Here is a 17673-nt window from a genome sequence, read left to right as displayed (position 1 = left end):
GCGCACTCATTACAACGCAGCAGCACTGTGCGTAACCGGCGCGTCGTTTATACAGACCACGTGATTTGTTACCACGTCATTTTTGTATAGGCAATATTCTGTAGTTTTGAAAGTGCTCTCATGAGTTGGCTTTTAACAAACTTGTGCCATAAAGGTTTAAACTGTCTTTTAGAATGATAATATGCCTTTAACCCCCGTGAATCCCACACCCACAGTGCCTCTGTGGTCCTCTGTGGTCCTCTTTGGTCCTCTGTGGTCCTCTGTGGTCCTCTTTGGTCCTCCGTGGTCCTCTTTGGTCCTCTGTGGTCCTCTGTGGTCCTCCGTGGTCCTCATTGGTCCTCTGTGGTCCTCCGTGGTCCTCTGTGGTCCTCCGTGGTCCTCTGTGGTCCTCCGTGGTCCTCATTGGTCCTCTATGGTCCTCTTTGGTCCTCTGTGGAACATGAGATGCTTGGTTTTATATGTGACGTCAGTGGTATTTGCATAAAACCCGAGCGCGCGCCCTGATTGGTCCGCGGGCGGGGTTTTAATCTGCATTTTCTTTAGGAGCTCCACGCTTCGTCTCCGTCTCACAGCTTGCGTCCCCCGGGTCACTCCCCCCGGGTCGCTCCCCCCACGCCCATCCTTCATGAGGCAGTGTGGCTCAAACGTGGAGCAGGGACGCAGCTGCAGCGCGCGGCTCATTGTTTCACTCGGAATTCTCTACGGCTCCGTGGCTCCGTACATCGAGGCGTTGCACTGGACTCTTCAGACCAAAAGCGAAGATCTTGACGTGGATATCTAAAAGGTACGAGCAGTTTCCTCCGGCTCGTGGCAGAATAGTTTGGTGTAACCCGCGCGGTGCATCGTTCATCTGTGTGAATGTGTCTCTGAGTTAACCAAACGCGGTCTTCTGGGAGGAACCTGCTGGATGTTGGTGTTATGTTTTCACGCCTTTGTGCGCGATGGCGGTGCGTCAGGGATAAACGTCACATACGCCAAAAGGAGCGGGTGCCCGACATGCCCCTGTGCCACATTTATCAGCTCCAGGGCTGTGGAGTGTCTGCCCTTTGCATCGCTTCTGTCATTAACCCTTAAACGTATCTAGAACATGAAACACTGAACACGTCTGGAGCAACTGCGCGTGGACTGTGACGTTTTTATAATGTTACGCGGCTATTTTCCAACTTCTCCAGTGTTTTAGCACCCCAGAAACCTTTCATAAATAACTGAAGAAACCTAGCTCTCTTGTGTAGATAATTCATATTGAATTGCACGTACCTGTTTGTCTACCAGCCTATTTTGGTTTGCTGCTCCTGAGACATGCGCAGAGTGACCAGACGTGACCAGGCGTCCCCATTGACCCGGGACAGGCCCGGTTTGGTGCCATGTGTCCCCTGTCCCAGCAAATGTATACAAAACACCGATTTGTTCCAGTTTTATTCAAAAACCCTAGGACTCAAATACAGAACATGGGGCTTGAAAATGAGCAGAAAGACACACCCGGGTGGGAGGGGTGGCTGGTGCGTTCAGTTTTGACTTTTGAAACCCTGCCGTTCTGAACCATGTCTGTCGCTGTGGTCCCGTCATCATTGTTTTCAGATCGTCTTTAGTCCCAGCAGTATCTCAGAGCGTCACAAAAACCCCAGTGTGTGCAGATCTGTGAGAGGAGGATGCTGTTTATCCATCATCATCCCTGTGTTTTGGCTCTCTGTCTGTGTTACATAATCGGAGCATTTGGAGCAGGGGTGTGGTGGAGAGGATGGAGGGCGTGGAAAAGTTCTCCCTCTCTTTCTCTCTGCTCTCTCTGTCTCTCCACCTTTCTCCCTCTCTCATCCTCATTTCCTCCTGTGTTCTCTCCCTCTGTGCCTCCCCCTTTCTCCCTCCCTCTTTTCCTCCAGTGTTTTCCTCTCACTTCCTCCCCCTCTTCCTCCCTCTTTTCTTATGTTTGGTGCTAGTTTATTGTAAATCCCTATTGCTAAACCTCAGACGTGTGAAGTGCTGCTGTAGAGTTTGTCACCTGAGTGTCACTCAATTGTGAACCCTGTGCCCTCCTCATTTGATGAAATAGTATATTTAATCACAGAATACTGAATACGGTATTAAAATATATTTAGTTACAGAATACAGTCAGATTACTGCCATCTGAGTACTTGGAATACTTTTACATGGAATCGAGTATACTCATGTAAATGAGTCTATGCATAGGACTAAAACAGCTGTTTACCTCTGTTCCACTGGCGTGGTTTGCTTGGGACCTTGGATCGGGTCAGTTTGGTGCAGCTCCTTTGAGTCAAGTTGCGTTTCTAGGGTTCTGCTCCACGAGACGCTGACGTCACCCAAACATGTCTAATATTAACTTAATAAATAAAATCTAACTCATTTTTTAAACATATGGTCCATTTCAGCAATTCACAAAGACGTTTAGTTTGTGATGAGATGTGGCTAACGCTAACATAAACACAAAACTACTTATTTAATTTCTCTGCAGCTCTACACCACATTTTAACTTCTCATCATGTAACGGTCTGGGTTTGGCTCATGTTCTAATAATGACATGTTTGATCTTTATAAGCAAGTGCTGTGCATCGATAAACAGGAAACAGCTGTTCCATTCGTCCTTTGTTTTGCGATGCATCAGCCCCACATAAAGTGAACCTCACTGGAAATGCAGCATCAGGTTAGTGTTTGGTGAGAGATGATTATGTTCTGTTTAAATCTGCTTTTTGTCATCTTGAGTCTGTGTTCTCTCTTTTACCTCGTGTCTTGTGTAGCCACGCCTTCACTAAAGCTCCCTCTCCGGAGCCCGTACCCTCCTAGGTCAGACTCTCCGGAGCTCCTACCCTCCAGGTGCAGTGCTTCACCCCCTCAGGTGGGGTGGTACGCTTCACTTTAGACAGTAGAGACACTTGCAGCCTGTACCGATCCGCTCCAAACTGAACCAGTGGAAATGAGTCTTTTGTTTCACTGTTTTGTGTTTCACAAGTTAGAGAAAGAGAAATCATACCTGCCTCACCACAAAAGCTGTGTTTTATATCTTTCTCACTGATCCTGTGCAGTATGAACCTCAAAGTATCCCTTAGAGCAGGGGTCCCCAACCTTTTTTGCACCACGGACCAGAATAATATAGATTTTATCCTCACGAACCGGCCTTCTACGCGTGGCAGATAAATATGGCAAAAATAAGTTAAGTGCATAAAAAAATACAACTCACCATACCGCTGCATCAGTGTGAGCCCTGCACTTGTTTCTTCTTTCCTTCTTGTTCACATTTGTTTCTTTCAAAAAACTCTAAATCTTATCTTTTAATCCCAGGTGCTTAGTCTCAATGTGCCAAAGCAGTTTTGAAGGTTTCATTGCCTCGTTCGCTTTTCTTCGTATATAGGCAGAGCGGACTCTGTGCGTGAGAGTCACCTGTAGTGACAAACCCATATTTTAAGTAGGACTCCTGGTGTTGTCTGTTAAATTTAGCTTCCTTTTTCTTGGAGGTTGTAGGCTCCTCAGTTGGCCTTTTCTCCTTTGCAAAAAAGCTCTCCAAAGACTTTTGTTTTTTGCTCATTTTCACTAGCTTGTGGCTCTACTTTTGTATGACGCGGAGGACAAGAGAATAACTAGCACAGATGTAATATACCTGCCATTGTATCATGGATACAACAATAACGAATTTCTGATTCCTAACAGGATTTTCATTATGTCTACGGCCAAGCATATTAGTGTGTCATGGGGGTCGGGTGAAAGTTACGTAGGAGAAGATGTGGTCGCTGATAAATTATTTGCTGTTTTTGTGCGGCCTGGTTGCAAATGCGGAACGAACCAGTACCGGTCCCCAGCCCGGTGGTTTGGGACCACTGCCTTAGAGTTTAGGATTTTATTATTACCAGACCACAGACTCTATAAAGAAGCGGACTAAGTGAGTGTGATGTGCTTAGCAACAGCTTTGATTGACAGCGTGGCTAACATTCGCAGGGAAAGAAGGTGCCTGATTTGTCTGTTATTAATGTTCATATCTTGATTTACAGACACAATAGTGAAATAAAAACTCCAGGATCATGTAGAGCGGGTTAATATGAACATTTAAGAACAAAATGACGAGTCTGACAGTAGCATTTACAGAGAGAGGAGACAGTTTTTACATAGAAAGTGAACTGGAGACAGAGTCGGAATTGTGCCCATGATCACTTCTTGTTTGGAACACGGCAGCTAGCAGGCTAATGATGTCCATTTATATATAGCTGTATATCTGTCTTCTACCTTACATGGGTTCATTTTAAGAGACTAAATCAAAGCCTGAATATTTCAAAACAGCTGGTCACTTCTTCCTCAAGGACAGATCAGGGCAACTAGGAAATGGACCGCAGACCATTGCTCTGTGGACAAATGATTTTCTGATGTTCAAACAAATGAAATCCAGCTGAAGGCATCGTCTCGTGAACGTGACCTTGTTTTGGTTGGTGCATCTTTTAACGCTTGTGTCCGACAGAAGATGGCAGATGGTGGTAGTGGCTGTGGTCTGCAGTTGTTGTTGCTGTCAGGGCTGAATTCTCCATAAATACTGGAGCCCAAACACGTGCATCACACTGAAGCATAAGAGCCTGTTTGAACCCACAGCAGTGCAGGGATGCACTGTTTAAAACGGTATCTTCTCGGTAGTTGTGTGTTTTGTGGTTGCGTTATCGCCAGATATGTTCTCTGATTGTGATGCAGAGGTTTAAAGTCTAAAGTCAAATGTGTAAATAAAATGAGACAGTAAATGGCAATGTAAGGAATATAAACCTTTTATACAGTTGTCATGGTGATTTTTGGCTGAATGAGTTTCTATGGAAACGCCAAAACTTTTTTTTTAATTTTGTCCTTTATAAAAACTCTCAATGAATGAGTGATGGAGGTTTAACCCTGTGGAGGGTGTGACTCCACCCTCTGATCTTTTTGCTCTCTGCCCTCTCTCTTGCTCTCTCTTTCTCCTCTCTGCTCGCTTGCTCTCTCGGCTTTCTGCTCTGCTCTCTTCCTCTCTCCTCGCTGCTCCCCTCCCTCTGGGGGGGGTAGTTTAAAGAGGTGAGCAATGGACGTGTCGCCGCTCCCGTGCGTTGCCGCTCCCGTGCGTTGCCGCTCCCGTGTGTTGGCGTATGGAGCTGTGTGGCACATGACTCTGTAATCAAAATGAATGAGTGTAATTCTGCACTTTTTCAAGTTGTTGTTTGGAGAAGAGCTCGAGTCTGCCATGACTGTGGCTTCACATAAATAATTTAGAGACGAGTCTCAGATTTGCCAAAACAAATACACAGAACAGTCGACCTCGATAGAGACCAACTAATAAAAAAAAAAAAAAAAAAAAAAATATATATATATGTATTGGCACCACAGACTGCGTAAAGAACTGAACTAAGTAAGTGTAACGTCATCAGCTCCAGTCAAATAAAGCTCATCGAGATCTGTTATTAATGTTCATATCTTGATTTACAGACACAATAGTGAAATAGAAACCCCAGGATCATGTAGAGCGGGTTAATACGAACATTTAAGACCAAAATGAGTCTGACAGCAGCAGATACAGAGAGAGGACAGTTTTTTACACAGAAAATGAATTGAGTCAGTGGAGCCGAACCATGCCCATGATCACTTCCTGTTTGGAACATGGCACCTAGCAGGATAGCTATGGCCATTTATATAGACAGTCTATGGGATGCAGTGATCCAGCTTTTTCAGTTTTGATATCAATAATTTGACTTTAAGTATTTGCCGATACCTGATACCAATGAACCACTTCAGCAGTTTTTAGTAGTTGGTCTGTATCTATAAAAACTTATTTATTCAACTTTCTACAGTTCGCATTGCATCGTAGTGCAAGAAATGCCAAAAATTGCCCCACTACTCCAAAGAAGAAAAGTACTCATAATATATATATGGCTCCATATGTCGTGTGTTGAAGTCGGTGTAGTGCTCATCGTGACAGGCCTTGCTGTGAGTCTTGTTTTTAGTAGAGTGTGCTGTGTTTGCTTTACTTTGCGCACATCCTATTATCTACGGAGCCAGGTCAGCCCAGTGTGTTTGGGGATCAGTGAGGTGGAGGTGCGGTGCTCTAAAATGGAGGGACGTGTGGTGTGAGGCGTGGAGCTCTGTGAGGTGTGGAGGAGGCGCTCTGTGAGGTGTGGAGGAGGCGCTCTGTGAGTCATGGAAGCAGGCGCTCTGTGTGGTGTAGAGGAGGCGCTCTGTGTGGTGGGGAGGAGGTGCGCTGTGAGGTGGGGAGGAGGAGGCGCTCTGTGAGGTGGGGAGGAGGAGGCGCTCTGTGAGGTGGGGAGGAGGAGGCGCTCTGTGAGGTGGGGAGGAGGAGGCGCTCTGTGAGGTGGGGAGGAGGAGGCGCTCTGTGAGGTGTGGAGGAGGCGCTCTGTGAGGTGTGGAGGAGGCGCTCTGTGAGGTGGGGAGGAGGCGCTCTGTGAGGTGGGGAGGAGGCGCTCTGTGAGGTGGAGATGCGGTGCTGTATCTGAGCTCACTTTTGGGCGCTCCTCGTGTATCGACCATGAGATCACAGCTCTGCCATTTTGTTTTTCATTCATCACTGAGGCTGTGTCCGAATGTCCAGTCTATCACCTACAGAGGGCGCTATTTATTTTTCAGACATTTTCAGGAACCTGTAATCAATCCAAGCGTTCATGGTCCTCTTTAGGAGTTTTATTTTTAACAAAAAGCTGAGTGACTCACTAATAAACTGTCGGTTAATGCTAGCTAGCTTGTGACTGATGTTATTTGAGAGGGACTTATTTAACAGCACGTTAGCATCTGTTGACGTTCCAGCTAAGGCAGTTTTTTATGGTCAGATTGTATCGAAACAAAGCTCAGATTAAAGTGTAACTTGAGTAACAGCTTCAGACAGAACAGTGCTTTCCGTTAGTTTCATGTTGATGACATCAGATGCAAAGTATAAATATGCCCTCTGAATCGGTATTAGTGCCATGATGGAATGACTTAAGTTTTTCAATTTTTTAATTTCAAAACAATACAATGTCACTTTTTTCATTTTATATACATACAGAAGGTGAATATAAAGCAAGATAGAAGGAAATGTTCAATAAATTTGCACGTGTGTGTGTGTGTATCTTTCAGTGTTTTTCCAGAGGCGTCTCAGGTGTAAATGGGGCTGTGTGCACGACGACCTTGCTGCCCTGGCGACTGATCATTAACCCACCTCAGTCTGTGTGTGTGTGTCTGCTCTCTCTGGGTCACTGGAAACAGACCAGCTGCCTCTCCGTCCCACCCGCGCACCACTTAATCCACAACACCCCCGTTACCCCCTGTTACCCCCGTTACCCCCAGCCCTGCTATGCCTAAGGCCGGGCTCAAAGGGAGTGTTGGTATGGCGTCTGGGGGGAGGGTGGGTAGGTCTATTGTTTGCCCGAGAGAGTACCCCAGTTTTGTTTGCTCATTTTAAGTAGCGGGCCTTACCGTTGCTTCGTCAGTATTTTTGTATTTTCGTGTCTGGAAAATTGTATTACATAAGACGGAGTGCCAATACCAAACAGATTGCGACCCCTTTTATTTTGCCAGTCGCCCGGAGCGTGTGGTTTAGAGGCAGCAGATTTTCAAGTCAAAAGTGGGACACACCCGGGTATCAATGGTTTGTGTAAAGAAATAAAATGGTTAAGAATAGACACTTTTCATTCACTTCTGTCAGTCAAAATCTGAGGGATGATATATTCCCCCTTTTACTGTTGGATGGGATCAAATTGATCTAAACCGGGACTAAACCAGGAATCCTCATTTTTGACCAGATTGCTTTCATCTTCCACCCCCTCCAGAGAAAGTTATGGAGATCTGAACCAGGACTAAACCAGAACTCCCCATTTTTGACCAGTCTGCTCTTGTCCAACAGTAAAATGGAGTGAGTGTGAGTCTTTAGAATTAGAGTTGACCTGAAGTAAAGAATCTTCTCTGGTGTCACTGAACAGATGAGACGTCATGTGACATATCGTTAAGGGGTTAAAGGTCACAGATAACGAGCTTCACACAAACTCCTATTGTCTTTGTGCTGTTTATGTCTAAAGGAAAGTCTCTGAGTCTCTGAACTGGAAATTGTAGATCTGGGACTGGACAACTGTGTTCATGTGTCACCGTTAGAGATAAACCTGAACAGGAAGTAGTGACGCTAGGAGGTTTTTGCCAAGTCATGCTAAAATGAATAAATATTTAAAGATGAGGCAGTGGATGGGGAGATAAACGATAATATTTAAATTAATTTATGCCACTGACACAAAAAGAGCAGATTTAAACCACATGACTGTAAATGTACAATATTGTTAAAAAATAAACAGCAGAAAGAAACGCTTTAGTCATTTGTTTGTATCTGTATTGAGTTAGTGAAGTTAATTAAATGTTTTACAGCTCAAATCTGATCATATAGACAAAAAATAACTTAAAATGTCCCAGTAGTTTAAAGAAAATGATTTTTTGGGGGCAATATTTATTATGTGAACTTTCACATATCAAACAATAAGTCAAAACACCGGTAGTCATTATCGTGACAGGCCTACACAGTGCTAAGGCTAATACTGAGGCGTAATGAATATCAAAACGATGGCACAAACTGAAATATTCTGCATTTAAAAACAATCGTGTTAGTTTTGACTTAATTAGAATTTTAATAGCTTGTTTATATTGTTTTATATTTTACGCTTTTAATGAAAGTTAGCGTAACCGTTCAGACATAGTGAGCTAGCTAGCATGTTACTGTGCACAGAGCCTGTAGTTCTTGCTCTGTTAGTTATGATAATGTTAGCAAAACTACAACATGGTAAAAAGCAAGACTGTTCTAAAACTTCAGAGAACTTCACCTTTTTGTCCTGTAAATGTTTTGGGTTTTTTTTTTGTTCTGTTCTGATGCTCAAATAATTTGGATACTAGTTTTACTCAGTTTCTGTCTGGATCTTTCTTGACGACCCAGCTCTTGTTTTTGGAGCCTGGTGCTAACTGTCCCTGTGAAGTTCGTGTGTGTTGAATTACTTTTGTGGTGATTTCAAGTCAGTTTTCTCAATACCCTCATATTTTCCAAGTTGAGCAATTAGTTGAAAAGATGCCATTCGGCTGGCTTCCACAGAGCAGTTCCACATGCTCCAGTGTGACTCCATTTTGGATTCTTCCCCTGTTGTTTTCTGGTTTTAGTGCAGTGTTTTTTGAAGCTTGCCAAAGATCTCGTACGTTACATAACTTGTGTGTTCTTCCTAAAGGGCTCCTATCATCTCCATGTTTGCTCGTCTTCTGCTGGAGCGTTGTCCTTGATGGGTGTTGTGTGGTAAACAATGGTCTTTGTGTTAGTATTTTGCGTTACTTTGGTTCTTTTTTTGTTTTTTTTGGTCAGGGCAACTCATTTTGACTGGCCTGTTGAAGTTTTTGTGTACTTCCACTGTTACTACTACTATATATTATTTAAAAAAAAAATATTATTGTTAATACATTAATAAATGCATAAAATACAAGTAGTAATAATATTAAAAAGAAAATTATTCTTCGTCCTATTTTCAGTGATAACGTGGCCAAGAGGCAGAACACACACACACCCCAGTCATAACGTGAAACAGTGAATCATAACATGAGATGGTGAAACATCTGTAGTTTAAAGATGTAAATATGTTAAAAGCATGTGCACTGTCCCTGTAAAAATAAAAAATATGGCTTGGCTGCCTTAATAATTTTGGTTGATCTGTGAGATTTAAGTTGTTTTAGATGAATATTGTGATTTAAAATGGGTAAATAATGACATAATGATCCACGGGTGTCAGAGATGAGAACTATAGAGACACAAGCTCAAAAGGGCTGATTTACTTGGATTTTACTGGCTTAAGTAGTTTCAATATTATCATTTATGGTGATATTCCTCTGTAGTAAATGCTTCACCGCCCTACACATCAAATCTTATGTATTGTAACGTTTGGCAGATTTCTAAGGACAGGCTTTTATTAAACCCACTGATGCTTTTTCCATGGACCCCTCAGGAGATGTTTTTGTGTGCGGGCTCGTCAAAGCCACTGAGTCTCTTCTTCTTCAGCAGCTCACAAACACGCTCTGTATTTGTGGGTTTCTGATCCAAACACAGATAGAATTCCACTTTGTCACTCAGTACGAGCCCGACCGCTGCAGCCACGGCCTTATATGGGCAACACGAGAACATCATTCTAAACTGGAGACTGTGTAAAGACGTGGACTAAGTGAGTGTGACGTCACCAGTCAAATCTCCAGTCAAATGAAGCTCATCGAAGCTAGCAGTTGTAGGGGCCAATGTGGAACAGAGTATCACAGCAACCAAAGAGCCAATCAGGAGCAAAGCTGTTGAAGGTAACGACCCTTCCTGCCCACACAGCTGATTATATTTATAATACCAATAAGGTACAGAGTTATCAGATGTTACCCTCGTGGGTATCATCTGATAGCGACTATACTGTGTTTATTTTGATATTGGTTGCATATGTCTCGCACTTTAATAACTTGTAGTTTGCACTATGTATTGAAAATTTTGCACACTTGTATATTGCCTTTTGTATTGCACTTTTTATATGTATTTTGTTTACTTTTTTAAGGACTACAGATGGAAATTTGCATTTTGCTAAATCTGGTGCAGCCATCTTTTTAACGTATCTGCACACTGTCCTTCAAATAAATAAATAAATAATAAATTTAGCATGGAGCTGGTGTTTGGCAACACTGTCAAACATGTTGCTAAAGTTAGCGGCACGATCATGTAGAGCAGGTTAATACAAACATTTTAAGATTTTAAGACCAAAATGACAAGTCGGACAGCAGCAGTTACAGAGAGGGGCCACAGTTTTTCAATAGAAAGTGAATTGGCACCAGAAGTGTGCCCATGATCACGTCCTATTTGGAATGTGGCAGCTAGCAGGTTAGCTAAGTCCATTTGCATATACAATCCTATTATATAAACACATTTTGTCTGTTCAGTTCTTAAGTATTTTAGCGTTTTCGTCACTTGGGTGTAGCTTGATGAGATTCTTATTGGCTCTGTGTGTGTGTGTGTGTTTTTTTTTTTTTAAAGATATATACACAGAAGGAATTCCCCCCCAAAGAAATGTTTTGCTTTTGCTCTGCTCCATTTCCGAGCACAAACAAGCCCCACTATTCATCTCAAGCTTGTCCACATGACTGAATTTAAAGCTCCTATATCACACAAAATTCACTCTTGTAAAATTTAAGCCATGTTCGAATGCTGTTACTGCCTCAAAAATAAAAAAAAACCCACATGTTTTAGTAACACTTTGTTAGTCTGACATGTGTGACTGAAACAACAAAACACAACTCCAGGTCTGTTTGTGATGAGGAAGCAATGTCAGAAAACAGCGTAACATGGGCCCTTTTCAAAGCCCATGAGACACAGGTTGTGGATCCTGATGCTAACTGCCAAAGCAGCAATAACCTTTTAAACTAGTTGGCGCACTTTGGAACAAGTGTGTGAATTGTCTGTTGTAGCGTGCCTGGCCCTCGGAGACTCACCAGGGGGTCATTTCAGGGTCGTTTTGGTGGTGTTTTGGATTCCTTTTCTGCAGCATCTCCGCTCCTCTCTCCCACACGTAAACTGGGTCAGGTCTGTTTGCTCTGTCTGCTTCCTTTATTGGTTATAGAGGTTATGCGGTGACTTTGTCTGATTGTTGAGGGGCATTTTTCAAATGGAACAACACAGAGTTTCTGTGGAATACTGGAGTTTATACACTGTGTTCCAAATTATTATGCAAATTATATTTTTCTCAGATTTTGCCAAATTGTCAAACATTATACAGTCATTATTTTCAAGTCATCAACCTTTTAGAGTTCAATTCAAATGTTAATGAACACACCTAACAGTATCTTTTCGAAAAAGCTCCTCCTGTGTGACTGAGCTCCTCACTCCATCTCTAAGGGAGCACCCGGCCACCCTGCAGAGGAAGCCCATTTTGGCCACTTGTATCCGCGTTTTTGATCATTACCCAAAGCTCGTGACTATAGGTGAGGGTGGAACGTAGATTGACCGGTAAATCGAGAGTTTTGCCTCTCGACTCCTTCTTCATCACAGCAGACCGATCGATACAGTGACCGCATCACTGCAGACGCTGTACCAATCCACTTGTCAATCTCTTGCTCCATCCATCCCTCACTCATGAACAAGACCCCAGGATACTTGAACTCCTCCACTTGAGGCAAAGACTCTCCACCCACCCAAAGAGGGCAAGCCAACTTTTTCTGGTCAAAAACCATGGCTTTGGATTTGGAGGAGCAGATCACATCCCAGCCGCTTCACACTCGGCTGCAAACCGCCCCAGTGCCTGCTGCAGGTCCTGGCTCAAAGAAGCCATCAGGAGAACATCATCTGCAAACAGCACTTTGTAAACAGCTTTGTAAAAACACTTAAGAATCTTTTTTTTTTTTTTACTTTATGCCGTTTTGTTTTAAAGGAAATTATGTTATGTTCAGTCTCTCCCTTCAAATGTCTGCCATAGTAGTAGTTCAGAGATCAACAAAATATTGCATCGTATCGGAACAGAAAAACCTAGATCTAACGTGGAAGCCCTAATCATGTCTCCCCTCATTACAGTCTTGTGCATGGCTGTGTACTCTTCACTACAGCTTGTGTTTGAACATGGCTGTGCCTGGAGTTTGCAGCAGAGCCGTGTTCACAGCGTCCACATTGGCCTGTCTCTGACCCTCGCTCTCTCACTCATGAAAACGGCAGACGCATGGGACCAGCTGGTGGAGCGGCCGAGGAGGTCTGCAGCTCTGGAATGTGAAGGCGGCAGATGCGTTTGTGATATTCAATGCACATCTGAAGGGAGACTCTGACCAGCTGCATTCTCAGGACAAAAGTGATCCCTGCTAATCCCCGTCATGTGTTTTTGGTGCCATTTTTACCATAATGTTCTAATATCTAAAATTATAATTTAAGAAACGATTGGTGCAAAATGTTCCTTCTTAAATCTTGTTTCCAAGTCTTGTGTTTTTACCTTTTTTTCCCCCAAAAAAATTTACTATTATTTACTACGTTTCATACGGTTTGACTTTTAGATATTAAAATTAAATAATTTTTTTCTGATGTTTTTAGCTTTTAAATCATACCTATTCTGCAAAATTTACTTTTAACAATGTTAGTTATTTTCTTCTCATTGCTCAAACATGCACGAATAACTCCAAATACATCTTCAGAGGGCCAATCTTTAATTGCTTATTTTCAAGATGCCATTTTGCCCATCTACCCCATTTTCGCGCCCACTGAGAGGTACGCGCCCACTGTGACATTCTCACTTCTCCAGTTTTATTTTCTTAATCTGTGATACTTGTAGGATTCCTCAGTGTCACGTTGTCCTTTTGGTACAAATGAAAAAAATGGGCTGCTCACTAGTGTGATGTGCAGCTATCCATAGGGGGCGCCATCAGCATGCGGCGATGAAATCAGCTGGCTTGTTTCATTAAGTCGTTTTAGATTAATATTGTGATTTAAAATGTGTAAATTTAGAACATAATGATCCACAAGGGTCAAAGATGAGAACTATAGAGACAAGCACAATAGGACTGATATGAAGTGGTGGTTGCTCTAGAAAACCGGTGTCCTCACAGCAGCGCTCTAAATACATCTAGCTCCACACATTAAGCCCGAGCTCACTGATAGGCGGTGTACACAATGCATTCTAAAGCTGTTGTCAAACACACTAAATCCCTGTGCGTGTGTCAGACGCAGCTTTAAAACTGACCCATTTTGACCGGACGGCACCACTGTGACGTCTGGACACTGAGCTGGAGAGACGCAGAGCAGCTGAAATCAAACTGCCTGGAGATGCCGGTCAGAGCCAAGACTTAAACCTGACTCTTTTAGCTTTAAGCCATGTTCTAATGCTGTTCCCACCTCAAAAACAGACCTGGAGTTATTTTTTTTTTCATTCACACATGTTTGAGTAACACTTTATTAGTCTGTCTACATCTCCAAAGCTCAAAATGCTCTGTTCCACCTTGTGATGTCATGAAGTGGTAGTTTTCAAGTTAACAGCTCCTTTTACCTTTAGTTCAGTAGAGATTGGCAATTCCAAGGCTGAAATCATTCAAATAATTCTATTGAAGGTGTATGAAGTTTAAAAACACAGTGGAGCACTTCCTGTATTACCATATGACATCATAAGGTAGAGCAGAGTGTTTTCTGTTTGAAAGAAGAACCTAAATATTCAGATTTTGTATGTTAGACCTGGAGTTTTGTTTCATTCACACATGTTTGTTTGTGATGACATAACTAAAATGGGCCCTTTAAAGACTCACACTGTTGGAGTTTCTGTTGCTTCAAGTATATTTGAATACAAGTGAATGTGCACTAGGTTGCTTTGTTTTGTGGACAGACTCCTCCAATGGTCTTGCAGTCTTACAGTGATGGGTTCTTAGAGGGCTCTTTTCACTGTCAAACTATAGATGCTTTTGTCACCCATGGTCTACTCCACAATGCTTGTCCAACCGCGTGACTGGGGTTACTGTGTTTGAGCTGTGACTCTGAATCTAGGATTAAAAAACAGAACAATAAGATTCTTTTGATTGCATCTGTGCTATATAGCTGCGTGTGTGCTCAAATGGGATTGTAAAGATGTATTATTCCATTGTTATGACTCTGGAGCTATTTTGGATAATGCATGAGGTTTTTGTACCAGAATGTCAGCTAATTCCCGGGGATTTGTACTGGCACCATGAACAGGCTTCAGCCAAATGAAGCTTACGGTTATAGCAGAAAATTTGGAGCAGAGTTCTGACCACACATATCATAGCAACGAAAGAGCCAATCTGGAGCGAGACTGTTGAAGGTAACTCCCCTTCCTACTAAACCAGCGGTGCAGGCGCAGAGTGGATGCTTGGCAACACTGTCAATCAAACTTGTTGCTAATGCTAGCGGGAGTTACCTCGAGGAAAGAAGGAGGCTGATTTGTCTGTTATTAATGTTCTCTTCTTGATTTACAGACACAATAGTGAAATAAAAACCCCAGGATCATGTAGAAGGTTAATATGACGAGTCTGACAGCCAGAGTCGTACAATCATCCCAACTCGGGTGTGTCCTAGTTTTGAATTTTGAAAATCTGGCCATGTCTAGTCCTGAGGTTGGATTTGAACTTCCACATTTTTATTGATTTGAAGCTAAAATAACAAATCAAAGCTCCATTAAATTTAAATGGAGGGAGAGTTCATTCAAAGGTTCTTATTGTTTCCTTAATGTTACAAGCTCATAACACGGAGCTGGGCACAATGAAAGGAAAAGTTATATTCTGTGCACGTTTTGATATTTAACCTTTTGACCTCACGCTCGGTCTGTACTCACAATCCTGCTGAATTGGTCTTATTTGAAGCATTAATGTTTAACACAAAAGTACACAAAGTTTGCCTTAAGATTATCTTGATGTTTCTGTGAACTCTGACCTATGACATCATTTCTGTATTGTCCTCCTGCAGTTTTTTTCTTCCCTTTTAATTGGCCAGAACTACTTCACTAATCAAACTAATTTGATTAATTCATGTTTTTAATAATTGAGAGTTTGAACATTTTAAATCTTTGAAATTAAGGTTTAAACTGTTAAAACTGGGTTACATATTTATACAAATTTAATTGAAGGCAGTTTGCATTTTTGTAATATGCTGATATGAAATCATAAAGAGCTTCCCCTGTTTGGATGATTAACCCTCCCTGCTCTGAATTGTCCAGTGTGTGCAAAAAAAATCTAGTTTTTATTTTTCAGGTTCTAGAAAGGCCCATTTTTTCCGATTAATTACATTGTACTTTGTCATGAAATGTTCTAAAGTAAATGCACAAATGTTGAACCTGTAGACTGTATGTATAAATGGATGTAGCTGACCTGCTAGTTGCCACGTTACGAACAGGAAGTGATCATGGGTGCATTTCCAGCTCCATCGACTGATTCCCCTCTCTGTAACTGCTGCTGTCAGACTCGTCATTTTGGTCTTAAAATGTTCATATTAACCCGCTCTACATGATCCTGCGGTTTTTATTTCTTTATTGTGAGAAGCGGCATTGCCTTTAACAGCCTCACTCCAGATTGGGTCTTTGGTTGCTATGACACTCATGGTCGGAATTCCAAATATGGAACTCTGCACCAAATTGGGCTCTAGAACTGCTAGCCTCGATGAGCTTCATTTGAAGCTGAACGCTGTGGATGATGTCACTCTCACTTCTTTTGTCTGTGGTTGAACCTGTTCCTTTACATCAGCAACTAGACTTGAGAACTTACTGTACTACAACAAAAATTGGACTTGTTTAGAGAGATGGGGGCAGATAAAATTAACATTGTCAACAACATTATTGGCCTATAGAATATTGTGATGTCATCTGAAACACAGTGACACTGAACAACTGCCCTGTTCTTATTATTGCCTAATATTGTGTTGATGGTTACAACTAAAATGAAATCTCTGGCGTATCATCACTGTGGACGTGGCCGATGATCTTTATAGACAGTGTAGGATGTTGTGGCTCAGGTAAACACTCTTAAAGCTTGGTTCTTGTTCTGATTATATAAAGTTGATACTATTTAAATCATATTGTACACCATTATACACTGCCCCCTCTGGACTCATTACAAAAAAAAGGCTGCAGGTGGCTTATAATGACACTTTATGGGTGCTGTTGAGGAGGCTACGATGGACTAGTTAGTGCAACTGAGATATTTGTTACAGCTCGAGTGAACACTTTGCTGTACGGAGAACTTTAATATACATTTATTTCCAGTTGAATAAGTCTGAAAATGAAATAATGTCACCCATTCAGAGCAGTCCGCTTCAGTCCCAGATGTGGAGACACTGGTGTGGCTCTTCTTAAAACGTAAATGTTCACTATTTGTACTGTCCTTGGGCCATGAGTCTGCTTCCCATCTCTGCTCCTTCATGTAACTTGCCTCCAGAGTCATCTATTGAGCAGCGACCCGTATACAAGGAGGGGTTTTCTTTGTCGTAAGACTATTTTTACCCCAAAATCCCCCTTGAAACACTTTTTTGCCTATTGCTCCATGTGCAGTTGCCCATTTCACTTTCAAAAATTGGTCTGAATTTTTTTCTTCACAGGACATTAACAGAAGTCGGCTCTGATTGGCCAGATCCATTGGAAAACGTACCCTACATTGGCATTCACGACAGGGAATGAAACTGGATGGGGTTACCATGGAGACCACAGAACCCACAGATGCTGCGGCCGTAGTTGAGCCCGCCAACCCACCAGATGACAACTCCACTGAGCTGAGTACAGCACCGCCAGAGGAAGCTACAGGAAATGGTGCCCCCAAGACTACACCTGCTGCCAATGGAAAGGCTGCAGCAGCTGCAGGTAAACATAAACCCACAACAACAAAAAAACAGGCTCCATTGTCCAGGACTGAGTCTGTGCCTGGATCAAGAGCCGCTATGACCTCTCGGCGCCCGGGGGCTGATGTCAAACCTATGAACAATGTCGCGTCAAGGAATGCCCCTGCCAAAAAGCCCCTCATCCAAAAGCCTCCCACCCAAGGGACCACGGCAGCGCCCAAAAAAACACAGGCAGTTTCTACAGGAAGTGCATTGACAACAAAGGCTCAAGTCAAGATCCCTGACAAGAAACCTCCTGGACCTGCCTCTGGTGCCACAGCAACATCTAATGGAACCAGACCAGCCAGTGCCGCTCTTAAGAAAACCATGGCTACGTCGAAACCCAAACCTGCAGG

The 17673-nt window shown here is 42.7% G+C and overlaps 1 protein-coding gene across 1 annotated transcript in view; it reads left to right on the top strand.

Moving 5' to 3' along the window:
* Nucleotides 1-635: 635 nt before the first annotated feature.
* Nucleotides 636-17673, top strand: part of prr36a (proline rich 36a) — a 29434-nt gene continuing 12396 nt past the window's right edge. The window contains exons 1-2 of the mRNA XM_055221802.1: nucleotides 636-784; nucleotides 17042-17672. Coding sequence (XP_055077777.1) covers nucleotides 17117-17672 — 556 coding nt within the window. The 5' untranslated portion in view covers nucleotides 636-784; nucleotides 17042-17116. The remainder of the gene's footprint in view (nucleotides 785-17041; nucleotide 17673) is intronic.

Source organism: Periophthalmus magnuspinnatus, chromosome 1 (genome assembly GCF_009829125.3).
Source record: "Periophthalmus magnuspinnatus isolate fPerMag1 chromosome 1, fPerMag1.2.pri, whole genome shotgun sequence".
Lineage (NCBI taxonomy): Eukaryota > Metazoa > Chordata > Actinopteri > Gobiiformes > Gobiidae > Periophthalmus > Periophthalmus magnuspinnatus.
The sequence above is the reverse complement of the archived record's forward strand: the minus strand, read 5'-3'. Positions and strand labels throughout refer to the sequence as shown.